General features: G+C 40.5%; 1 protein-coding gene across 2 annotated transcripts in view; it reads right to left on the minus strand.

Moving 5' to 3' along the window:
* LOC131256961 (leucine aminopeptidase 1-like) overlaps positions 1 to 18,510 on the minus strand; it is a 33,335-nt gene extending 14,825 nt beyond the window's left edge. For both annotated transcript variants that reach the window (XM_058258084.1, XM_058258083.1), the window contains exons 1-2: positions 18,223 to 18,510; positions 283 to 703 (exon numbers count right to left, since the gene is read on the minus strand). In XM_058258084.1, the coding sequence (XP_058114067.1) occupies positions 283 to 703; positions 18,223 to 18,417 (616 nt within the window). In that variant the 5' untranslated portion in view covers positions 18,418 to 18,510. The remainder of the gene's footprint in view (positions 1 to 282; positions 704 to 18,222) is intronic.
* Positions 18,511 to 27,667: the final 9,157 nt, after the last annotated feature.

Raw genomic sequence — 27,667 nt, forward strand, 5'->3', positions numbered from 1 at the left:
GAGAAAGGGAGACTGGGGGCTGTGGCCCGCTAGACGGCTTGCAACAGATAATCACTGACCAACCAATCTTGATCATTCATATCCCATTGGCTTGTAATTTGTAGAAGTTCTACACAGTTTGGAACATATAATGAGCCCAGCAGATACATTGCCAACCGACAACTCATGCATAGATGGGTTGGCATGTAAATCAAACAGGGAATCATTTCTCAAAAGGAAAAATGAGAATATAAGTGAAGTTCAACCTTTTTCCTGACTACACCAAAATGATCGAAGATCTACCTGATGCTATTGCTGAAGCAGCATTGAGCTTAGAATCTTCAGAAAGCCCCTCAGAAGAAGCTAGGACAATAGCAACATTACTTGCCTGTGCAGCTTTTGCAGCTGCAGCAACTCCCTCTCCAAGGCCTCGATAAGTGGTTGTAGCAGTAGAAGGCATGCATTGCCCAAGCCCAATCAAGCCAAGACGCCTGAAACCTAAATCGCGAAGTCTTAGAATTGTCGATTGCCCAGCTTTTCCAGTGAAATCTTCCTCTGCTGATGCTTCACCCAAAAGTCCACCAAGCTGGCTGTCTAGCTTTTTCAAAATTGGGTTCTTGAACTTGGAATCCTCATCCTTAGACATGTCCTTCTCTGATACAGCCACTGCAAGTATGTCGCCTTTCCATTCCAAGAAATCACTCTCTTTTGCAGAAAAAGCAATCTGTAGGTTAAAGATCGGGAACAACGAAAAAAGAGCAAGCAAGTTAAGATTCAGTATTAACTAGTAGTTTCTCCCAAGCAGTATTGACTTGTGAAAGACTAAAAACAAATAATTTTTTTTTAAAGGAAGAAAATTGAGAATGCTGAGGCATCGATCTTAACAAATGCTTGTGGGATAAGTAACAGAAATCTCAAGGGGCTGCTTGGATTTGTGGAAAGCATGGGAAAGGAAATAGGGTTTCCGTGAAACCGTTTTCCACGATTGTGATAGTCAAAACAATAGGAAAGTGAGGTGAAGTGAATCCCCAAAACACAAATTTTTCCTACAAAATCTCCAATTTATTTTCTCACCTTCCACCCTCAGAAAAGCACATTTCCTTTCCAATCATTTCCCATTATTACTCGTCACTTGCTATACAACATTTACAGAAAGCTTTTTCTGCAACTACATGTGTGGGTTCTATTATCTTGTGTTTATGAAATCCACTCAGTCCATCATGTGAACCTCCTCATCCTGGTTGAGCTTGTCTCATGAATATTGGTTGATTTATATAGAACACTATGGGCCCTACACACACTATATGGCAGATTTCAACGATGGGCAACTCCATTCCAACTGTTCCTTGTGGTGTGATCCATCATCCATCTATGCTTTGGATTCGTCTGATTTTTTGGAATAGGGGATGCACTTGAAGGGCCACACATTATGGACGGAGTGGATGTGGGCCCTCCATCACAGTGGGCCCCACATAGTATAACCTCATTTTATAATAGTCTAGAGGAATTGACCTCTTTATTTGGAAGAAGGATATATGCAACGTGTGGAGGTATCATGAATTGATGCCCCATCATGCAAGATGTACATGCACAATTGACTGTGCCCCACCATGAAAGATGTATATACCATCCCTATACGTTAAGTGAGCCCCATCATGAAAGTTGGTCTCCTCAAAAATTAGGGCAATCCAAGCACCGTGTGGGTCACTGCATAAATTTAGAGGTTTTCAGATAGTTTCCATTGTTTTCTATGGCGGGGCCTGCCTAATCATAGTATATGCGTGATTTGTGGGGTATCCCACCCAAGAAAACCATTCAAACAGCTCCAAATTCCAAATTCACATGGCGGCCCACATGATGGGGGTTCATGTAATGCCCAGCTGGCTGCATATGCATGCCTAGGTGGGCCACACCCAACATTCGCACAATAAGCTTACTCTACAAGATCTTGTGGAGTAAATGGCCTTTTTAACTTTCCATGAAAAAGAGAAACTAAAGAATCCTCTCATCAGCACATATCGGAATGATGTCCCAATGAATCCATCTTACATGGCCCTTGCACATGTGGGTCATGCCAATGGCTTTCAATCCAAACTCATTTTGCACATTAGGAGAAATTTCTTTGAAAAGATTTGTTTTGCCAAACATCTAATTTGAAATTAGGTCCGGAATTTTTTGAGAAGATGTTGATAATTAAACAAACATTAGAAACAATATTTCATTTCTCATGCTTTGCCAAAAACAAAGTTTATCATGAAATGATATTTCCTTTGACCATGCTTTCCACAAATCCAAACAGCCCCTAAATGAATTTGTAACAATTATATATATATATATATATAAAACAACTAATAAAATTCACCGAAGAAAAGCCCATATCAGTTGCACTTCAGAGTGAAAAGCCATGTGGACTTAATCTTAGAAGCCCACTTCTTAAAAATAAAAAATCAATAACCTGACAATGTTAAAAAGGAAACATGGCCAGTGTATGTACATAAAAGCCCATTTCAATGAATAAAACACAAAGCAGAAAGGAATAAAATCAGCACTCAGAAACAAAAATATATAGTGCATGTACATAATAATAATAATAATACTATAAAGAAAACCATAAGACAATACTGCCGTTCAGGAAGCAGGCACAATTCTACATGAATTTTTTAAAAGATGAAAATTTATTAGGCAAAGCCAAATAACTGTACAATAGGCCAAGCCCAATATACACACACGCGCACGCGCCCAAAATACAACACACACACACACAAAAAAGGGGGAAGGACCACAGCGATCATCAAGGCACCCCTTCTCAAATCATGAGGGAAACCTTGTTACAAATCAGATAAGCGGGCGCACTAGAATTGTTGAAACATCTATTATTCCTTTCTAACCAAATGGCCCACAAAACTGCAACTTTCCACCTCTTTTTCCTCACGGTACCAGATCCTTCAAACACCCATGCTCAAAAAAGACCATCAATAGAAGCAGGCATCACCCAGTAGATTGAACCATCCTTGAATATTCCAGGCTTCCAGCCCTAACATAGGAAGAAAAAGGGCAGTGCAAGAGTAAGTGATCAACCGATTCTTCCGCATGCATGCAAAGAGGACGGGCATTGGGAATAGCCATTCCTCTTTTGATGAGGTTGTCAACTGTTAAAATTCGTTTTTGACCTGCCAACCAAGCAAAAGCAGCAACTTTCAAAGGAGCTCCAAAATTCCAAATTCTAGAGGTGTGACTTTCTTCAACACTATGACCTTCTTCCGCTAGAAGTGGATAACAGGATCTTACTTAAAAAGTCCACATCCTAAGATATTTCCAGCCCATGGAATCTTGAGAACCTTGCGTCAACTGTATCCCTTGCAGAAGAGACGAGCATAATAAGATCTAGAATCTCATCCTCTTCTAAATTTCTACAACAAGGGGGGACCCAAACACCCCTCTCAAAGTCAAAGCACTAGTCTACAAGAATGTTGAGCGAAGGGGAAAGGTTTGCCAACCTAGGGAATGAAAAACACAAAGGGTGATCCCCAAACCAAACATCAGTCCAGAATCTAACTCTAGATCCGTCCCCCACTAAGAATTTAACACCATTAAAAATGATCGGCGCAATAGCAACCACCCCTTTCCAAATGAAAGAAGCCCTATAGACGGAGGAATTCTGCGTCCACCACCCAAGGGGAGCCGAGCCATATTTAGCCTGGATCACCACTCTCCAGAGGCTCATCTCCTCCATACCATAGCGCCAAACACATTTAGCAATCAAAGCCTGATTAATCTACTGCAATCTTCTAATGCCAACCAAGGTATACCAAATTGGTTACGTATCAACCGTAACTACGTAATGGTAATGGCCTAATCCGTTACACAATATGGGGGTCAAAACGGTGACCCCCGAATTTTTTGCTCGGATCGGCCATTACAAGGCCCCCCATAACGGTCATAAATAGCTAATTTTTTGTTTTGTTATGTTGCGTTTTTTTCTCATTTTTAGGCACTTTTATCTTCCAAATTCTTTTATAAACTATTCTACTGCAAATTCCCATCACTCTTAGCTTGAATTTGATGATCAAATCAAGTTATTTCAATGATTTTGTTGAATCAAAGCTCTGTGGGCCATTTTTCAGAAAATCTTCAAAAATACATATTTATACTTCTACTTTTTGAATCTTTGTTATTATGGTTGAATATGATGTGTTATTCAAATTAGAACATATGAATGTGCATTTTACATATTATACAACTGATTGTTTTTTGTATTTTTTTCGGACCATTTTTGGTTAATTTTAAAAAATTAGGAAAAAAACATTTTTTTTTCAATATTTTTCTATTTTAATGGTTGAATATTGTGCGTTAATGATAGTAGAACATATAAATGTTATTTTTATAGATTATGCAATTTTTTTGTAGTTTTGGACTATTTTTGGCCTATTTTTAAAAATTAGGAAAAATCAAATTTTTTTTAATCTTTTTCTGTCTTAATGGTTGAATATGGTGTGTTAATGATAGTAGAACATATAAACATTCTTTACGCAATTGATTTTCTTTTTTTTTTCTTTTTTTGTTTTTTTTTTTTTGAACTGTTTTTTGCCTATTTTAAAAAAATAGAAAAAAAAAATCAATCTTTTTCTGTTTTAATGGTTGAATATGGTGCGTTAATGATAGTATAACATATAAATGTTCTTTTTACATATCATGCAATTGATTTGGTTTTTTTGGTGTTTTCAAATTATTTTGGGCCTATTTTAAAAAATTAGGAAAAAAATCAATCTTTTTTTTATTTTAATGGTTGAATATGATGTGTTAATGATAGTAGAATATATAAATGTTCTTTTTACATATTATGCAAGTGATTCAGTATTTTTTTTTGTATTTACGTACTATTTACGGACTATTTTCAGCCTATTTTTAAAAATTAAGAAAAGTATGTCTTTTTTTCTTGTTTGATGATTGAATGTGGTATTAATAATAGCAAACATCTACACGTGTCAAATATTTTGACGTTAAATTCATTCTAATATATCTATCATTGGTATTAGATAGTTAGAAAATTAAATGTATGAGTTTTGCTATCAATTCCAAACTGTCGGGTTCATAAATTCATCAAACCACTCGATACAGCATTCTCACCAAAGAGTGGACCGTTACACACCATAAACATGTTCAAAATTATAAATGAATACATATGTAGAATATTGAGAATTTTCTGGATTTAATGGATATTTTTTTCTAAGTTTTTTTTATAACAAAAAAATAATAAATAAATAATTGACCATTACAGAGGGTGGCCATTACGGGGGTTGTAACAACCCATAACCGTATCGATAACGGTGGGCACCGTTACACCCACCATTACCGCAACGATACACCTTGATGCCAACTCCCCCATCCCTATAAGGTCGACAAACCTCGGACCATCTCAAAAGATGGAACTTCTTTCCATCCCCCCTACCATAGAGAGGCTCTACGCAATTTATCCAAACGACTTACAATATAAGCAGGGCATCGAAAAAGCGAGAGGAAGTAAACCGGCAAATTAGAAAGGGAGTGTTTCATCATAATAATCTTGCCCCCAAGGGATAAAGATTTATTTTTCCACAACGATTACTTGCTTTCCATTCACTCGACAATTTTATCCCAAAGGTGAATCAGAGGTTTTCCCAAACACAGTGGAAACCCAAGGTATGTAGACAGGAATGATCCCGCATTGCAACCAAATAAATCGGCAAATGTAGCAATTTCTGCCTCCCATACATTAACGCCAAGAATCTCACTTTTACTCAAGTTAATATTCAAACTAACGACAATTTGGAATCATCTCATAGCTATACACAAATTAATTACCTTATACTTTAATGCATCACAAAATAACAAGGTATCATCTGCAAACAAAAGATGAGACATACACCTAGTTAGGAATAAAAAAGCCAGAAAAGAGATCCTTCTCATCCCCTCGAGTTCTACTCATAGCCTCTGCTGACTGCTACTATGACAAAAGGCAAAGGGGTGATAGGGACATCCCGCATACGCACACCACCCCCCTACGCACATACGTACGCAGAAGGAGGGCCCCACCATCGATCTGGCTCGATGACGATGTCCAGGGAGGGCATCCTAACTAGAAAACGAAGTTTCAGTTCAAGAGAGTGGACCCTATAGCCAAGAAAAGCCCATCATGGGATCTCATGATCGTGGCCCACTAGTCAGATTGATTTCATATTTTAGGTTTTGCTTATTAATGTTATTTAGAACATCATGGACGCTTTAGATTTCTTTGATTAGTTTTTATTTTGGTTTACTTCATCACCAAGTAATAGGTTGCACGTGAGTTTTGGGGTATAAAATTTTCTTATAAATAGGCACCCCTTGTAACTTTATTTCATTCATTGAAGATTAATAAAAAAAAATCTACGTTTTCCTACTCTTTGAGTTGTGAAGCCTAATTGGGTGTGAAGCCCTCCCTTCATCGAAGGGTTAACTACCGTGGTGCGAAGCCACATCTATCCTGATTCGTCCCATCCATCGCCATCTCTACCACCCATCTTCTACCATCCCTTCTTCTCATCTCACCCCCATCATCTACACTTCGAATCAATCATCTATTGCAGCAATTCTCCTCCCCACAGCAGAATTTTAGAATCTGGCCCTACAAGAGGGCTAAAACTTCGGCGGAGCACCATGCACAAACCGTACATCGGATCGAGTTAAGATTTGGGGGTTTTAGAGTCCATCCCTGGCCGACCAGGGTCAAGGTGGCCTTTTTCTGAATAGTGGGCCTCACACACGTGCGGCCAGGATCACACACATGTGCGTCTGGGCCATTGTTGTCCACACGTGCGGTACTTCTCTGGTTCGTCTCTCTCCTCTCTTTTAATCCGCTTTCACCCAAAATCCGTAAACTTAACCCTAAATTACTCAAATCTCCAATTTTATGCCCCTTTTCTTACCCTAGGGTTCCCCGAATTGAAAGCTCTGAATCCCTTGGATTAGGGACTAATTACTATGCATGTGTAGATGATTATTTCTTATATTTGAGTATCGTTTGGTTCATAATTTTTATTGATCCAGCCCTATCATGTGTAGGCCTGGACCGGCATAGATTCTCCTTAATTGAATGTTTGGACTTTCATGTGGGATATGGAATTTGTGTAATTGTTTCTGAACTAACGTGATCTTAAGCCTGAAATCTCGCATATCATATTTAATTTTCATGTCCTGCATCAAATTTGGTATCAGAGCTTAGGGTTCTTATAGGGGAATACATTACTTGTTTAGGGTTAGTTTGTTTGAGTCCTTCATGCATCCAGTCCATCACATGTAGCTTTTAGGAGTCCATAGTCCCTGATATTAGTTGCTGAAATTTCTTTTAGCAGAAAGTTAGCAATTTACATTGCTGTAACTTTCTGTTATTCCTTTAATTTGACAACTATATTGCTGGATTTTAGTAGCACTGTGTAGTTTCCCTCATATAGAGTCTCATAGGATCATTTAGTCCCATATAGTCGTCGTAGAAAGTCCTTAGGTGGAGTTAGCAAGTTGTACGCCCACACGTACGAGTCATGGTTTTGGCTAACACCCTACACTAAACATGGAACAACTGCTAGAGTCACTAAACAAGCTGTCCCAGCAGATCAAGTCTTGGGGTAAGTGCTTGGAACAAAGCATAGATCAACGCCTTGACCAAATAGAGGCCTCCCTCAGGACAAACCCCACCATTAAGGAAGATGGTCAATCTCAGACAGGGTAGCCAGGAGGATAGACCAATGAATGGAGGTGGCCAAAGAATCAGTCATAGGCGTGCACCCATGCCCCCACCCATAAGGGACATCAAGACCATTATTTTGAGGGGTACAACATGTGCGGCCTCATGGCTAGAGAGAATACACCAGAGGCTAGTGTAGAGTTACCTACCGAGGCCATTTCAGTAGTGGATGAGTTTCGTGATGTCATTCCAGATGATCTACCGTATGGGTCTACCCCTAGGAGGGATATAGAGCACACCAGAACATGGGACACCGTAATACCTATATCCGAGTTTGCGTTAATAATTCTGTCGATAGGTCCACAGGTCTCAGTCCTTATGAAGTCGTTACTGGTTATAAACCTAAGAAACCTATTGATCTTGTCCCTATGTCACAGTCCCATAGGCCGTCAGAGTCTTTTGCGCATCACATTCATTCATGGCATCAAGAAATCAGGCAGACGATCATGACTAGTAATGAACATTACTCACTTTTTGCAGACCAACATAAATGTTTCAAGGAATTCAATGTCAGGGACTCTATCATGATCCGCATCAGGCCAGAGCGGTACCCTCAGGGAGTTGTTCGAAAATTACACGTGTATAGCGTTGGACCATTCAAAATTATAAAACGAAACAGTCTCAATGCGTATGTGGCAAATCTTTCACCCTCCATGGGAATTAGCTCCACATTCAATGTGGAGGACCTAGTTGCATTTCAATAGGCCATTAACGCATTGTCCAACCTTTCGCCTAACCATCCTTATTCTCCAAACCTTTCCCTTGATCCATGGCCCCCTTCTGACCCATTTTTCCAGCCTCTACGTCTCATTCCTACCCATCTCGACCCATTTTCCCAGCTTCTACCTCTCATACCTACCCGTCCTGACCCATTTTCTCAGCCTCTACCTCCCATACCTACTCTTCCCGACCTTTCTTCACAGCCTCTACCTACCATACCTAACCTTCACATACCCAAAGAAGAAGTAGAGGATATCCTGGACTATCAGATAGTTTCAACGTCGGACGGCGGGTTTCAGAAGTTCTTAGTCAAGTGGAAGTAACGTCCAGCTTCAGTCAATATGTGGCTCGCTGAGGAGGAGCTTCAGAGACTTGATCCTTACATTTCGGAGCGGTTCAGGAGTTTTATTTCGCCAGTGGTGAAATCTTCGCAGCCGGGGAGAATTGATGGGGACATCCCGCACATGCACACCACCCCCCTACGCACGTACATACGCAGAAGGAGGGCCCCACCATCGATCTGGCTTGATGACGACGTCCAGAGAGGACCTCCTAGTTAGAAGACGAAATTTTGGTTCAAGAGAGTGAACCCTATAGCCAAGAAAAGCCCATCATGGGATCTCATGATCGTGGCCCACTAGTCAAATCGATTTCATATTTTGGGTTTTGCTTATTAATGTTATTTAGAACATCATGGACGCTTTACATTTCTTTGATTAGTTTTTATTTTGGTTTACTTCATCGCCAAGTAATAGGTTGCGCACATGGTGCGAGTTTTGGGGTATAAGATTTGCTTATAAATAGGCACCCCTTGTAACTTTTTTTCATTCATTGAAGATTAATAAAAATTCTGCGTTTTCCTACTCTTTGAGTTGTGAAGCCTAATTGGGTGCGAAACCCTCCCTTTATCGAAGGGTTAACTACCGTGGTGCGAATCCACATCTATCCTGATTCGTCCCATCCATCGCCATCTCTACTACTTATCTTCTATCATCCCTTCTTCTCATCTCACCCCATCATCTACACTTCGAATCAATCATCTATTGCAGCAATTCTCCTCCCCACAGCAGAATTTTAGAATCTGGCCCTACAGGAGGGCTGAAACTTCGGCGAAGCACCATGCACAAACCGTACATCGGATCGAGTTGAGATTTGGGGGTTTTGGAGTCCATCCCTGGCCGACCAGGGAAGGTGGCCTTTTTTCTGAATAGTGGGCCCCACATACGTGCGGCCGGGATCACACGCACGTGCGTCTGGGCCATTGTTGTTGTCCACGCGTGCGGTACTTCTCTGGTTCATCTCTCTCCTCTCTTTCAATCTGCTTTCACCCAAAATCCCTAAGCCTAACCCTAAATTACTCAAATCTCCAATTTTATGCCCCTTTTCTTACCCTAGGGTTCCCCTAATTGGAAGTTCTGAATCCCTTGGACTAGGGACTGATTATTATGCATGTGTGGATGATTATTTCTTATCTTTGAGTATCGTTTGGTTTATAATTTTTATTGATCCAACCCTATCATGTGCAGGCCTGGACCGGCATAGATTCCCCTTAATTGAATGTTTGGACTTTCATGTGGGATATGGAATTTGTGTAATTGTTTCTGAACTAACGTGATCTTAAGCCTGAAATCTTGCATATCATATTTAATTTTCATGTCCTACATCAAGGGGAGAGCAAATCACCCTACCTCAATCCTCTTGTAGATTGGAAAAAGCCAAAAGGAGAGCCATTTATGAGGATTGAAAATTTCGTAGAAGAAATACAGGCCTCCATCCATTTTCTCCATTTTTCCCCAAAACCCAACCTAGAGAGCATGCAGCTCAGGAATGACCAGCTAACATGATCATATGCCTTCTCCAAGTCTAACTTACAAACCAGCCCTTGAGCCCCATTTTTCACATATGTACCCAGAGTCTCATGGGCTCGCCATCTTCATCATCATAGCCTCTTCCGCTCTATCTAGGGTCAACTTTATGAATCCCACTATACAGAAATTCAAATTAGGAATTCTCATTACTAACTGTCTAAATATAAACAAGTGGCTACCCAACGGACAAAACCCTCCTTTACCCAATCCAGCTAATGTTATCTCTGCCAAGCAAGAGTTGACTAATAAAAGGCAATCGAATGGAATGAGATGATAGAGAAGAAGGTTAAGCTTGTGGCACCTTAATTACAGGGTCATGTGCTTTTGTGATGGACGCAACTTTAGAAGACCTGCAAATACACTAAGGGGGTGTCGGTTTTTCAGTTTCCTAGGTAAATGCATGTAAATGGGTAATGATTAATTGCCAATATAATTCTAGTACTTTTTTCTATGTTGACAATGACGATAAGTTTTTTGGACACTAAAACCGAGGGTGCAAATTTCATGTCGGGCCACTGTGATATATATGGCTTATCCATGCCATCCATCCATTTTGAGGGCTGATTTTAGGGCATGGATCCAAAATTGAGGTAGATCCAAAGCTCAAGTGGACCATGCCACACGAAAGAGTGGGTTGAATGCCTACCACTAAAAGCCTTTTACGACCACGATTCCTTATGGTGTAGACCACTTGAGCTTTGGATCTACCTCATTTTTGGCCTCATACCCTAAAATGTTTAGGTAAAATAGATGGACGGCGTGGATATCTCACATACATCACAATAGACCCCACAGACTTAAATCAATCTTTTCTAGACCGAGTTTCAAGGTGGAAATACCCTCGGCTTTCAAACGGACGTAAATAAAAATAATGAGCAATTTATAACTATTTATTGGTATTTACCGAGGAATTGAAAAATCAAACATACGCTAAGAAGAAAAAGTTGGAGAGTTGGAAGAAGATAAAGAACGTGTTGTGGCCAAGGTATTCCGTAACGAGAACGGTGGTTGTGGCAAAAGTTTTTGCCCTCAAATTACGAGCAAGAACTCTATCAAAATTTCCAACATTTCTGACAGTTAAAGCTTACGTAAAATATTTCTACCGCCCCATTATCCAGAATGACCTCAATATAATGACAAATTAACCTGTCACAAGGTACATTGACGGGTTGGATTGTCCGACAAGGGATTATTACATAGATGAGGCTTATCAACTTTGATGGAGATCTGAAGAACATGAAAGGAGGTGAGCCACTCGAAATCTCAATTAGTAAATATAACAAAGATGATGAATGTGATGAAGGGAAGCTAGATGGAGTTAGCGATTGCAACACAGTTTGGAAGATTCGCACACCGAGATGGAATGCCAAATCTCCTTAACGACACATTCTGTTGTCTCCAAAATCTTCAGAGAAAGCATATTGAATTACCAATGCCTTGATAGTTCTAGGGACAAATTGCATAGTTCTAGGGAGATTGTGCAAGTTGGTGATCGACAAAGACACTTGTCGGAATTATTTGTCAAGGATGACGAAGGAAAATTGAACATAGATGTGAAGAGGTTGTCATCCTCATCATGTGGCCTGAACCAACAAGGGGTAGTACAGGAATATTCGCATGTCGTCCATTGGGGTTTTGGAATGACAACAGAATCAAGTAACTCATCATTGCTTATCTTCTTTTTTCCATTGATGATGAGTACCACGGCAAGGTTTGGAGTGTGATGTGGAGTGACGCATGTGTGCAAGGTATTACCCGGAATGCCATGGCATTATATTCAGGTCCTTCGGGACCCTATGATATATGGGAAAGAAAATTCCTACATGATTGAAAAGAATGAAAAAACATTCATATGGCATCCTAAGCCACTTGACAAAGTGGATCAGATATTTGGGTTGGTCATGAAGCAAGCCAAAGAGATTAAGTCGTTGAAGCTAATCAATACTTGCCCCTTGTGTAAGAAGATAAAAAATTCTCGATACTTGCCCCGTGTAAGAATATCAAAAATTCAACGAGGTCGAATTTCTTCCAACTAGTGCGGAATAATGCAAGCATGAACAATCACAAGATATATGCGATGAAGATGTGTGGCCCAAAAGCCTAATTTGTGGGTCCTACGACCACGATGGGCCTCATATATTGAGTTATGCTAAGAGATCTTTGAGAGACCGTATCCTTTGTGTGGGTCTTTTTTTTTTCTTTTTTTTTTTTGGGGGGGCGGGGCGTGGGTCTAGTTTGACCCTTTGTGGTCTTTATCTAGTAAAGATTTTAAAGGATCTTCTGAGGAATATTTAAGTCAATAAAGGTTTTCTATTTTGAGATATTTGAGTCGTAGAAAATCTTTAATAAGATATATTAATATCTCAAGAGATCTTTAATATGATATATTACTATCTTGGGAGATATTAACACAATGAGTTAGATATAAGCATAAGATAATAAAAGAAAATGAGAGATTTAGGTCCATATATGTGTGGTATTTTTGGATTATTTTCTTAATTTAAATAATTTTGTTTATGTGTAAGTGTGTGTGTGTGGTTTTTGCTAACGTACCCCCTTTCATGGGGTTGTTAGCAACTTCCCCAAACGTTTATAATGATACCTGAGACACCTAATCTTCAATTTGAACCATGCACTCTTTCATACACTTAAGGGCAAGCCGCGATGCAAAAATCACACCCATTGGACGATCCTAAGCATCTCAATAGCAAAGAAAATTGGCAGTCAAGATTGAACGAATTAACAAATAGGTCCAATCATCACCTAAGACACCTAATCTTCAATTTGAACCATGCACTCTTTCATACATTTAAGGACAAGCCATGGTGCAAAAATCATGCCCATTGGATGATCCAAAGCATCTCAATAGCATGGAAAATTGGCAGATAAGATTAAAAATGTTTGAGGAGATTAGCAAAACCCCAAGTCCAACCAGCCACAACCTATGATCCACCCATTGAATATCTTACAACCTCTTGAGTGCATGCAACATCCAATCCTTCCAATAATTTGGCCCCACCATGAGGACCACCTACTGCAAAAATAGCCCATCTATTAATGAGGTGGGCCACATCATGGAAAACAACATCTAGCCACTGATAAATAGAAAAATACAAGTTTTGTCTACAATGTATTACTCGGAATGCAATGGCATTATGTTCGGGTCCTTCAAGGGGGGTCTGGCTACAATATGTGGGAAGGAAAATTCCTACACGATTGAAAAGGATGAAAAGACATTCATATTGCATCCTAAGCCACTTGACGAAGTGGATCAAATATCTGGGTTGGTCAGGAAGCAAGCCAAAGAGATTAAGTCGTTGAAGCCAATCGATACTTGCCCCTTAAGTAAGAAGATTAAAAAATCTTGATACTTGCCCCTTGTGTAAGAAGATGAAAAATTCGATGAGGTTGAATTTCTTACAACTAGTGGGGAATAATGCAAGCATGAAAATCGCAAGATATGAGTGATGAAGATGTGCGGCCCAAAAGCCCAATTTGTGGGTCCTACAGCCTGATGATGGGCCTCATATGTTAAGTTATGCTAAGAGATCTTTAAGAGATGGCATCCTTTGTGTGGGTCTAGTTTGACTCTTTGAGGCCTTTATTTAGTAAAGATTTTAAAGGATCTTCAGAGGAATATTAAGTCAATAAAGGTTTTCTATTTTGCAATATTTGAGCCATAGAAAATCTTTAATAGGATATATTAATATCTCGAGAGATCTTTAATATAATATATTAATATCTTGAGAGATATTAAGTTGGATATAAGAATAAGAGAATAAAGGAAAATGAGAGATTTAGGCCCATGTATGTGTGGTAATTTAAGATTATTTTCTTAATTTAAATAATTTCGTTTATGTGTGTGTGTGTGGGGTTTTTGCTAATGTACCCCCTTTCATGGGGTTAGCAACTTCCCCAAACGTTTATAATGACACGTGACACACCTAATCTTCAATTACTCAATGAGTGGATGTGGCTGAGGTTTTCACGAGGTGATTGTCAAAATGGGGCCAACCTATTGACAGATTGGATGTCACACGCAGAAGAAAGGTTGGAAGCTATTCATTGGGTGCATCATAAGTCATGGTCTCACCGTGTCTGGGTGTATGGCTTTGCTAACGCCCCCACCTTCAAGGGATGTTAGCAACATCCCCAAACATTTTAAAGGTCACACGGGGGACCTATTGTCAATCCAAACCGCTAATCCATTCATAAAGAGCAAGCCATGGTGCAAAAATCAGGCCATTTAGGCGATCCTAAACCTTTGAATATGGCCAATTTGTTACAACCGTCCATTGTTTACAAGCCATAAATCACATGATTAGAATCATCAAATCAAAGTATTACTTTAGAATCATAAGAAATACAAAGTGAGATCTATCTACTAGATGTTTTACGATAATGTTGGACCTATTTTGTTTCTCTAGTCACTCTTGATTGTGCAATTGATCGGAAGCTGAGGGTCACCTGATTGGCATGATTTTTGCACCGGGTCTTGCTTCTAGTTGTATGAATGAATGAACGGTTGGGATCGACAATAGGTCACCCCGTGTAACCTTGAAATGGTTTGAGGACATTGATAACATCCCCATAAAGGTGGGGACTATATACCAAAACCCATACATGTGTGTGAAGTATATATTTAGTGTGTGTGTGTGTGTCACTTTGCAGATACAATATGGAAATGAAGATTGGAATTAGAAAAGTTTAAGTTTAGGGAGAAAGCATTCTCTTGCAAAGGGAGATAACCCTACAAAAAATCAACCCCTTTGAATTGTGCGGTGCATGAAAAAATCCACCCTTCTCTTTATCCCGCATCATCATCCTTTCTCCTTCTTTTTACCTTAAGTAATTGGGTAAAGTTTATGGAGGTCATGGAGTCTCTGGAGTCTAGGAAGTCATTCAAGAAGACCGGAGTCTCTCTGGAGGTCAAGGAGTCTTTGTAGTCAAGAGCGCAAAGGTTTGAAAGAAGAGAGAACCTAAAAGTGAAGCATTCCTCCTCAAGGAATCAAGAAGGGCTTTTACAAACTCCCCAAGAAGGTGAGACAATCATGTGAGTTGTTGGATCAGGAACCAAAGAGGTGAGGCGAGTTTTTAAAAAGGAAGTGGAGGTCAAGGAGTAGCCTCCGAATGTAGGAGCGGCATATGTCTCTTTTTGAGAAAGTAACGAAAATTATTAAATTGAAAGAGGGGGTAAATTTCCCAAAATTATATAATTTAAAAAAAAAAAAAAGAAAAAAAGGACATGACATACTTACAACTAAAGATGCCAAGGAAGAAATAGCATCCTAGTTAAACAAGGTAAATGAAATGTTTTTCCCTGCCAACGAGACACTAACCTCTTGAAAAGTCCAGCATGGGCCTAGCGCAACAGGACCAAGTCAGAGCCTAACCCAACCAAGCCCAGTCCCGGCCAAAAATTGATAAATCCCTATTTCCCAATTGGATGTTCCTAATCAATCCACTAATCAAGTGGACCACATAAGCACGACGAACAAACAAAGGAATTAAACCAATAGTCTTCATTCCAGATTGATGGGTTGCTTGAACAGAGGAGTGGAATGGGACATTTGCAGGACATAACACCTGTACATAAAAAGTCAGATTGGGCTGGGTTGGACTGAGCTAAAATGACTTGAGCCCAAACCCAATGGCCAAGCTTGTAGGTCCAAGCCCGGCCTAAAGTCGGGTCCCATTGCCACCCTTATCCACAACCTAGCTAAACACTTCAAGGACCACACCTTCCACCATAATTTCCTGCCTGCGGAAATGAATACCTAATCGTCACCCTGGGGAATACGAATCTCTTTCCACTTATTTGTTTCTTTTTAAGAAAAAGACATTCCAATAAAACTTCTTTCAAGTGGGAAGATTCACATCAGTTACGACCTAAGCAACTTTTCTAACATCACTACTTCAAAGTCCTGAAGATTCCTTCTATATGCCCATTTGGATGCTTCGAAAAGTTTCCATGTAAAAAGAAAGCTTTATGGGAATATAAATGAAATGAAATACACAGAAATGGAATTTTCAAAAAGAAGAAGAAGAGATACATAGAATGGTAGTGGGAAAAAGAAAAAAAAAAAAACTATTTGGGGGCATCATGTCCATTAGAAATCTGATACGAACAATGGCCTATCATGATGTCAATTTCATGTCAAACATTTGCGAGATTTTAATTGAGAAGCTTAAATGGAAATACACATTAATATTTTCTTTTCAAAAACATTGGGCTCACATAACGAGAAGAAACAATGGTAGATGGGGCTGGGCTTACTTCATGAGACGGAAATGGAAAACAGGGTGTTGAGTATAAATATGGAAATGTAAATAGTGAAAACCCAATGAAATGGAAATGAGAAATAATATATTTGAGTGGAAATGATGCATGTGTTGGAACTCCCAAACACTAGAAATAAGGTGTTTCGACGTAAATGCATTTAGTCGGTTTCTTATCAACACATCCAAATGGGCCCCAAGGAAAATTTTCCACACCACTTTTCCCAATTAAACTTGATTTCTATACTATAATGGGAGAGGACTCTAGTGAGGCAGCGGATACAGCTTTGAGGGTTTGGGATTGTTCAAGGGTTCTATAAGCATGCACCTAATTGTGGAAGAGGATTCAACAAGAATCACCAATTGAGCATTGATGGAGAATCCAGGCCCGTGGAAGCTTGAATGCGTAATTAATGGAAATGAGATCTTGCTTTAGTGTCATGATTGGCTTTAGTTGTGAACAATGTGTTCCAAAATGGTAACGGTGGCCGTAACGGCCACCACCATTACCGTTATGATACGGGCCGTAACGGCCGTTACAGCCCCCGTACCAGCCGTTACAGATCTTTTTTTATTTTTTTGAAAAAATTGTTACAAGACCGTTATGGGACCCTTACGGGGCCGTTATAGGGCCTTTACGGCCTGCTTTTTCTGTAACGAGCATTTCAACCCCGTAACGTGTAACGGTTATGACCATTACCGTTATGTAACGGATTTTAAATACCTTGGTTGTGAAGCAAAACACAATCTTTCAGAAATAGTACAGAGAAAAATGTGAAAACACAGCAGAAAACAATGAAGATAAGAAAAATCTTCTCTCAGAAATTAATCAAACAGATGGCCGGCAAATTAAAGTCCTATTAATCTGGCATCAAAAGAAACCATTGGAAGCCAGAAGCATACATCAAATCATCACTGGAGGAATGCTGAGAAGCACACGCCTCAGATTCTGGGCCACTCATCAGGTGGCAGCAACAAGGAATACACCCAAGCCCAGGAGTGAAAATCCATTCATCAGATGCACCTCACATGTACATTTGACATACACCGTCTCTCATCTTCTCTCCTACCATTCTTTTCTCTCATAAATGCTTGACACACATGATCACCGGACGGCCTAATCTTTGGACCAGTGCATGTTTGCAGTGGCCCCACTCAACAAACAGCACATATCTCTCACCCATGTGCCCAGTTGGCACATCCTGTCAATCACCACTTGAATCTCTCCTCGTGCCTGTTTGGATGCCTGTAAGTTCTTTAAGTTGTAAGTGGCATCAGAGAGTCCGGTTACCCAACTTACACTTATATCAACATCAATAAAAAACGATTAAAAGATCAACTCCAAAGAAATAATTAAACGTACAAAAAGATCCCACCGCAAAAGAAAAACACCATCTCTCAGAATGACCGAACCAATACATACAGAAACCATTCAAAATACCTCTATGAGGAATTTCGTCAAACATGTAGTGTGCAAAACCAAACTATCACATCTTACGGCCACTTGGGGGAGAGAGAGAGAGAGAGAGAGAGAGAGAGAGAGGGAGGGAGAGAGAGAGAGAGAGAGAGAGAGAGAGAGAGAGAGAGAGAGACACACACACACACACACAGAGAGACCTGAGGAATGTCGACGGGGACAGGTTTGGTGAGGCCGAGAGTAGCGCGGGTGACGGTTTGCGCCATGCGCACCCGTGGAGTAGTGCAGAAAGGGGCGGGGAAGGAGAAGGAGAGGCGCACGATAGAGGAAGGGTGCAGCCTAAGGAGGAGAGAAGACGAGCAGACAGCGAGAGAGGCAGCCGCGGCGACTGCCATTCTTCTGATGCTGGCCTTCTATTTAATATTCATTGCTTAGTTGAAATCGGCTGTAGCATTGTCATCATCAGATGCTCGTCCTCGTATGGATAAGAGCGGGACTCGTATGAATTTTTGGTGTATGGGGCCATGGGCCCACCTAGATGTGTAGTCGGGAATGAGATCGTGTGGTGGAACCCACTATTGATGATGCATTGGCCCATTATTTCCTGATCGTATGATCCGACGGTCTGATTTTGTGACTTGAATGTGGAGTGATGCTCGGCAGTGGGCCGTAACGATCGACCGTGCATCTAGAGCGGTCCAGGTGATTGACTTTTGGGCCAGCATCCTGCATTTTCTTTGGACTCATTCGCCGCCAAGCCACCATGGGATACTCTCGTGACCTTACATGACACAATTTGATTTGATTGGATTAGCTGCTACCATGTGAATATCCTTTCTCGTTCCTTATTCCGTCACCAGACACAATTTGTGCTTTGTTTGGCCTTTTTTTGAATAGTGGTTACCACCACTATATGTGATAGGGTCAAAATAGTCATGACTGTTATTTAAAAAAATTATAATAGCTATAATAATTGTTAAGGCAGTTTTTTAAGAAAACAAATATATATTAAAGATAGTAAGATAATGATTACAGCCACTGTTACCATTGGAGAATACCTTAGAGCTCGTTCGGAAGCTTATAAATAAAGATAAATGAAAAATGAAGCTGAAGAAAATAAATAAATTTAGTGTTATTTCGATTGGAGTAGATGAAATGCATTTGAAATTCAAATATTGGGAGTAAATGGGAGGAATTGTTATGCATTGTAATTTTTCAATATAGTCACAAGAACATATGTAATGTTCTAAATCATTTTTAATATCTTAAATTAGTGTACATGTATATATTTGATGGAATTATTGTAATAAGCTCATTGAAATATATATTTTAGTCAAAAAGTTAGTAAATTTTGAGCCTTGGGTAGGCCACGACATAAAAATCACAAATAAGTAACTAACCAATGTTTTTTAACTGTTCATTTAGATGGTCAACCTTTGAACAATTTAGATCATTCCATTTGTGTGATTTTAGTGATGTACTGATTGCTTCAGAGTATTATTAATGTACAACGTATATTGTGGCCATGTGTATTTTAATGGTGAACTTTCACTCACTACTGTTTCCTATGGTATAGTCTTTTGATCTGCTTCTTAAAATGAGCTTAGAAAGATGAATAGACGGCATGGATAAAACACATACATTACAGTACATACATCACAGTGGGCCCTACAGTGCCCAACACCACCCAATCACTACCTAATCTGCTTTCATCAAGTGAACCCTTAAGCCGAATGGTTGGATGGACGCACATCAGGCAACACCTCCACGAGCGGTGGTGTGTCAATGTGTGGGCCACTATGGGGCCCGCGGTGGTGTATGGGTTTTATATCCACGCCGTCTATTAATTTTTCCCCTTCATTTTAGGCCATAAAACCAAAAATGAAGTAAATACCGAGCTCAAGTGGACCACACCATGGGAAACAGTGGAGATTGAATGCCTGCCATTTAAAACTTCTTAGAGGCTGACAAATAAACATCCCGGTGGGCCTATAAAGGTTTCAACAATGGGTGTCATTATCCTCACTTTTCTTGTGGTGTGGTCCACTTGAACTTCGGTTCTTTTTCATTTTTTGGTTCATACATTAAAATGAGTGCGAAAAACAAATGGACAATGTGGATATAAAACACATCCATGACGATGGGCCCCATAGCACCCAACACTTCAACACCACTACTTTTGTGGTGTTGGCAATACCGCCTAATCCACATTCATGGTTGGATTCGGTGATTGGGACCCACCACAGACACGTCCTCAGCCCACTTAGATGCGCAGTGGTCCACAGCATTGCACACCTTAGGTGATCTCTATCAGTCAGATTCTTCACACGTGGGTGGTCTACTGTATGCAACGGTAACTGCTTTTAGATGTACGGCTAAGATTTCACATGGTGCTACCAGCAAACCTTGTTACAGGTATTGGAATTTTTGCTGCAGAATCACATAGATATGGATCTAGGATAGCAATCCAATGGCACCAAGCAAACACAAGAGAACACAGATTTAACATAGAAAACCCTTTCGAGAAAAAACTACGACACAGAACAACATAAATTCCACTATAAATGCATAAATTACAAAGAGAAGGAACTTACCCAATTCGAACAACCTTGAATCTCACCCTTGCTACACCATTTAGAAATCCTAAAACCCTTTAAGGAACCCTTGGAACCCTTTTAAAAAGCCTTAACATGCCTGAGAATGGTTCTAGGGACTCCTATTTATAAATGGGGAAACCCCACTAACGCACCTCCTACAAACTGCCTCAAATTTACGTAGTCCGCGTATAAACCGCACACCATCTGTGTAACCCTCGACTAGTCGAGCCTGGGCTTCGACTGGTCAAAGGACCCCTTCGACTGGTCGAGCCTGTCCATCAACAGGTCGAGCGTCTTGAAAATCCCAAATGCCCCGTTGTTGGACTTCGAGTCAAACTGTCTTCGACTAGTCGAGCCAATCCCTCGATTGCTCGAGCATCTCGGTGAACCAAGATTTAAGACATCTGTTTTACAACAATCTCCATCATGTCTTCAATCTTTAACCGTGTAGCTTCTCGACATCTTCTCTTATCTCTGCATTGCATCACAGCTTCAATCAACGCTCCTTGTGCACACTTCATCCTTCTTTTATGCCATCGTTAAGCCCAGAGAAGTTGCACAGAACTCGAACTTCTCTACAGGAACGATCTATGTGAGCATGTCTACCGGATTTTAATCCGCATGCCCAACCACCTTTGTTCATGTCTTCTTAAAAGTAAAACGTGATCTTTTGTACCTCGAATGTATCGAAATAACCATCTCACCACCATCCAATGTTGCTTGTCGAGGTATTTGCTCATAACGCCAATTGCCTGTAAAATAACCGGTCTAATACAGACCGTGGTATGCACTGCCAATCGCATTCAAATAAGACTCATGAGACATATCTTTCTTTTCCTCATCTGTTTTGGGACATGTTATGAGGAAAACTTAAGGAAAGACGCATATAGAATGCTCTCTAGCTATGCCTGGTCCATCACATCCTTGATCAATACCTACACAAGGTATTCTACCTATGATTACCAAAACCTACTTATCTTTCAGTCTTAGTGCCGAGAACCATCTTTGCAGCCTCTCGATCCTTCATCCTGAATGTCCCACTTAACCGAGTCTTTAGTACATTAATTTTAGACAAGTCATGATTAGCGATCTACATGTCATCACCATACAATTCCTGACTCACCATGAAGGAATCAAATTTTATACCATTATATAGGCAACAGGTCATACAACGACCTCTTGCAAACTTTTTTCCTCAGCCCCTTTAACTTCGAACCGCTTTGGTTGCTTCATATAGATTGTTCTTCCAATTTTATATGCAGAACTGCAGACTCCACATCTATCCTTTCCAGCTCAAGATTCCATTGGCCAACCAGCGCCAATCACGAATCTAATAGACACCTGCTATACCGTCGACGCGAATATCTTTGAGAAGCTGATCTCTTTTCTCTGAGCATAACCATTCGCCACTAACATCGCTCTGTATCTATATTGTATCCTTATGAAGATCCACCTGCATCCAACCGCTTCCCATCCCATTGGAAGCTTTACTAACTCCCATGTGTCGATTTAGTACAGCGAGTCCATCACATCGCCCATAGTCACTTTCTACTTCTCAACACTAGGCTCACCTAGAGCTATTTGAATAGAGGACGAATCTCCTGCGATATTGGAGTCATCCATGTACCTCGCCGATAACCTGTAATTATGCCATGTGATTCTTCTCACAGGTGGATCCTCCACCTACTCTATATCTCTATCCACACGTCTCAGCCTTCATGCATTACCCGCTCATGTAGTCATGCCCAACATGCTACACGCGTGCAGAGGTGGAATCCGCTACAACCACTGCAGCTCCACCTTTTGAAGTGCTCTCGATTAACCTTTACATGTTATCAAGTTATTGCGCTTTCATGATCACCCATGCCCCCTTAGATACTTTAAGAGTACTATCAATACCCATGAACCTGCACCTTATAACCTCGAGTGCAACGAGAGAAATCAGGCTCTTCTTTATGTCAGGAACGTGCCTCACCCTAGTCAGGGTATGCTCTGTCCCATCAAACATCTTGACACATACCATACCAACTGTCATAACATTATAGGCATAGTCATTGCCCATAAATACTTGTCCACCATCGCACTCCCTGTAGCTGGTGAACCAACTCCAATGAGGAGTCATGTGAATGGATGCTTCTATGTCTAAAATCTACTCGTCCCTACGATCATCGTATGGTCGTCTGATCGTAGACACAAACAAGACATCACCATCACATCCACTCAATCCACTTGACGTGGCAGCATTGGCCTCCTTGTACGAAGGCTCAGATTCTTCTCTCTTAGATTTAGGATTTGTACAATCCTTCTTTACATGTCCTTCCATCCCACAGTTCCAACACTTTACCTTTCCTTTACCCCTTGTTTCGGATAAGAACAAACGCAATTTGATTTGATAGATTATCTTATTTAAATTAAACAGAGAAATAGTACATTAAGAACAATCATCGTATTATTAATACCGAGTTCATTTACATCCTCGGGTATCTCTTGATTCTGAGATAAATTATCTAGAATACGAAAATTGACAAAGTTCAAATATTGAATTTGGATGTCAAATTCGGCAACACTTTGACTCGTGTTTTGATCATCTCTTTAAGAGGAATATTGTGCAGATCTGATCAGCTAATTTCTCTTCCTAAAGCTTGGACAGAAGGAGAACCGGAGCTTGATCATTTCGGCAACATTTCAGCCCTTATCATTACTGATTGCATAGCCATCTAGTTGTGCGGACCCGTGCAAACCCCAGGCTTCTCTGCATTCCTACCTTCAATCTTCTCTGCTGCTCTGCACTTCTTCCAAAATTTTCAATCTTCCCAAGTGAGAGGGGGAGGGGGGTATTTATATACCTAAACATATGCGAAACCTCGATCTTGGTGCCAAGGGACCCACCTTTCATTGATTCTAATCATTCATGGACGACAATTCCCGAAACCAGTTGTGCAAGCCCACGCAACTGATGTGAATGGTTGTGCGAACTCGCGTAATCAATATGGTTTGTGCGGACCTACACAAACCCCCTTAAAGATACTTTTTCTTCTTCATCTTTTGTTTCCTTTCATGTTTTTCATATTTATCTTCTTATTCTTCAATTCTTTCTTTCCCTTTTTTATGCTTCAACAGATGCCCCATTGATCCTTTCTTTGTTTCTTCAAAAATCAAAGAATCATGATTAATCTTACTCTGAAAGGGTTTGCGCGGACCCGTGCAACTGGTGCTCGTGTACCGTACTCGGCCACACACACTATAAATATCTGGAACTTTACTCTTTCTACACTTGCTTCAGTTTGTAATGAACATTTGCCTCTCCAACGAATCCCCGCGCAACCACTTTTGCTTGCACGAACCCGTGCAACAGGCCTCCTGTTCGCTCAAGGCTTTTGGTCGTTGCACTGCCCCGCGCAAAGGACTTTGATTGCGCAAGTCCGTGTAACTAGAACTAAGAAAAACTTTCGGTCTTGAACTTTTCTTCTTCAAATGCCCTTAAGTCTTTAACCCTTTTCTACCATGGCCCGCATTAAGCGAACTTTTCGTGCCGTTGATCCACCTACTGCACAACCCTCTCACCAAGATTTGTCAAACCCATATTCTTTTCATCCTTGTCCCTCCTCTAACCAACCACAACAAAAGTGCACCAAAACCACCGCCTGTCATCCTACTTACTTCAAGGAGCTCGTGCTCCCAACCTTTGATTTTACTGATCGCATTTCTTCACTACTATCTCCTATTCATCGGGCAATTTCAATGGGAGATGTAGAATGACCCTCGAAGCATGGTCGTGAATACAATTGGGACAAGTGGCTGAAATCGACTACTCATATTCACACCGACAGTCAAAGACCTCCTGCTCAAGAGGATACACCCCTTGCCTCTCGATAAAAGAAAACTTGCTGCAATAAGGCAAAAGAATTTGAAGAGAAGAATAAGGAGCATAAAAATTTTTTTAAAAAAAGCTCCAAAACTCATGGGAGATGGTCAAGGTGATTGAAGGCATCAAAAAGTTTGATAACCCTCACTCAAAGGGTATAATTGTGATTCCTCTCAGTCTTCATCGTCATCAATCCATGCTTAACTATGAACCAAGAGATCATATAGATGGAGAGAGGCTGATGTATACTTCTTCCTGGACGTTAAAAGAACCAAGTATTCTCGAGGGAATCTTGCTAGTGCACAAGCAACGGTAACGCATCAGCGAGGTCTACCCAATGAATTTCCTCGTCCCTTCTCACAATCCCCACAATTTATTCCCCATATACTTCTACGAGACGATCCAACAACGTTTCCGATACCGTGAGCCGCTTTGGGGACCGGAGGAATTTCGGACGAGGGGTCTCTTAACTTCACATCGTTATTACTCAGATTGGGGGAAGCTGTCTTGACCAAACACGTGAAGATGCTTGTCAAGATAGGCTTGTATAATGCCATAGAAGTTACGTCTCAGTACTTCTACAGAGAGTCGACTGTGATAAAAGGCTTTCTTAATTACTGGTCTCCTATCACCAATTCCTTTCATTTGCCAGCGGGTGAGATGAGCATCACGCTCTGGGATCTCCACCGAATCGCGGGCCTTCCACTAATAGGGAAATTTTACGATGAGTTTGTCCCATCTGATAAGGAGTTGGCATTTATTTCTTCACCTGACCGTAAGCCTTCCATCTCAAAAACCACCATTGAACTTTTCAAGAAAGTGTCGAAATTTTTTAACATTCACAAGATTTCTCCTCTGCAATGGCTTACACACTTTTCCAGAGCCCTCAGGTAGTTTTAAATCCATAAATCAACTATTTTCTTCAATTGCACCTTTTCTCACCCATTTTTATTTCTCCTGCAGATTTCGTGATTGCCATTCTCCATATATTAATGGGGCTTCGTGACAACATCAAAGAGAGAGCAGAGTACAGCTTATATGGGGAGCTCGCGGCCTTCTTAGCTTATTGGCTAAGCATTGTAGTGCTTCTTAGTTCAAAATGGGCAGATGTCATTCGCCCCACGGCCTTTGTCGTTGTTGGCGCCTTAGCGGAAGGCCATAAGCATTCACTTGCACCTCCAATGTTATGCTTTATTTATAGAGCCCTTGGGGAAATAGTCATTCATGTCAAGAACCCTACCATTGGGGCTTCCTCAGCGTACACCCCATGACATTATATTACTGGCTAGATGGGGGTTTACTTTCCTTTGACTTTTGAAACCCTGGATAAAGCATATGTTCATCCTTCGCACCTTCCACTTTGATTTTTTCAACAAAGGGCTATGGCAAAAGGATCATACAACTAGGTAGCCAACAAGATTCGGGAGATTGATCAGGTTGATTTCTTTCAATTCCGTCTATATCACTACATCGAAGATACTGATATGATAGACACCGCGGCACTCACTGTAGGAGAAAGGGCATTCTTTCTTTCCATATGCTCTTGTAGCTTGCCACTGCAAGAAAGAACGAAGTTTTGGAGAGAACCATATTATCCCAGTCGTTTTGCTCGTTGGTTCGGTTTCGATCAGGCCGTTCTAAAAGACTGTGGATTAGTTACTAGAAGAATGCGTTGTTATGGCATTGGTCCTTACAATTGGGTCATGGTATGGAAACAGCTACTAGGTGGTCGTGTTGATTCTACTTTTGTAATTCCAAGTTGTGATCGTATAGTTCGTGTTTCTTATAGCTGGATGCGATGGTGAGATCACCAATCATACTTGGTCAACAATTGTTTACTAGTGGATGAACCCATCTGGTTTCCCCTGCCCAGGCTAAAAGGTAGGAAGCTCAAGGATGGAATTGGCTATATACCGGAGAAGAGTCGTGCACCTTTTTATGGCCAAATTTGCAGAAGAATATCTTTATAAGATCCAATCCGTGAAAAGAAAGCCATCAATACTCTAGAAGGTTGGATTGCTCATAGGGTCATGGCGGAATTTGAAAAAGTCCCTCGTGACTTCATTGGCCAGGTTGCAGATGATGTTGAAGGAACATCTACTCCCATTTCGGTAGACACTGCTGTAGCTCAAGATGAACCAACCCCTTCACAGCCTACTCCTAGCTCATCTTCTCCCATGACTAGGTCTCGGGCAAGCTTGCAAGCGTTACTATCCATTCCTCAAGAAGGAGGTAGTCAGGCTTCTCCATCTCCTTCAATTCCAGTTAATAGAAACCCTCGATTAGGAGGTAGCCAAGCTTCTCCCTCTAAAGGGAAACATGTTATGATCGAAGACGTTGACGAAGAAGATTTATGTGACGAAAGTTCAGCCTCTTCATCGAAAGGTACCGCTTCTGTTAAATACAAAGATGATGAAAGTGATGATGATTTCGAAGAAGGAGAAGTTGACATCGATGGCGAGGGAGATGTCATTGTAGAAGGTACTGACAAAGAGCATCTCCCATCGATCTCCGAAACTCTTCCTAGCGTCAATATTCCTGCAAAGTCTCCCGCAGTAATAGAGGAGTAAGAAGATGAGCCCTTGGATTATGGAGAATATGGATATTCACCAAGTAAGGAATTTTCTTCTCTCTCTCTCTCTCTTTCTTTTTTTTATAAGTCCATATATGTGTGTGTGTGTGTGTGTGCGCATTTTGCAATAGTTATCTCATTATTATTATTATATCTTTATTTCAGGTGCTCATATTGTTAATGCTAGGACGGGTGATACTCCTCCCTTGGATCTTTCTTCGACTGCACCGGTGATTTCACCGAGAGCTCATCCGGTTCATTTAGTGGCACTAAAAGTGGTGGCTCGTGAAATTGTTTTTCAATAAAAACCACTGATCTACCAACTCCAACTACCAGAGATTTGTGCACGGAGGCCAAAGCGCCATCTTTTGTAAATATATTAGGAGCTGGTACTTCTTCAGTTTAGGAAGTTCCACTTTGTGAAAGAAAAAATAAGGTGTGTGTGTGTGTGTGTGTATATATATATATATATATATATATATATATATATATATATATATATATATATATATATATATATATATATATATATATCGATTACTTTATTGAAATTTCCACATCCTCTAGCCTCGTAATCATTATCCTAACTTGTTTTATTATTTATAATACAT

This window comes from Magnolia sinica, chromosome 9 (genome assembly GCF_029962835.1).
Source record: "Magnolia sinica isolate HGM2019 chromosome 9, MsV1, whole genome shotgun sequence".
Classification (NCBI taxonomy): Eukaryota; Viridiplantae; Streptophyta; class Magnoliopsida; order Magnoliales; family Magnoliaceae; genus Magnolia; species Magnolia sinica.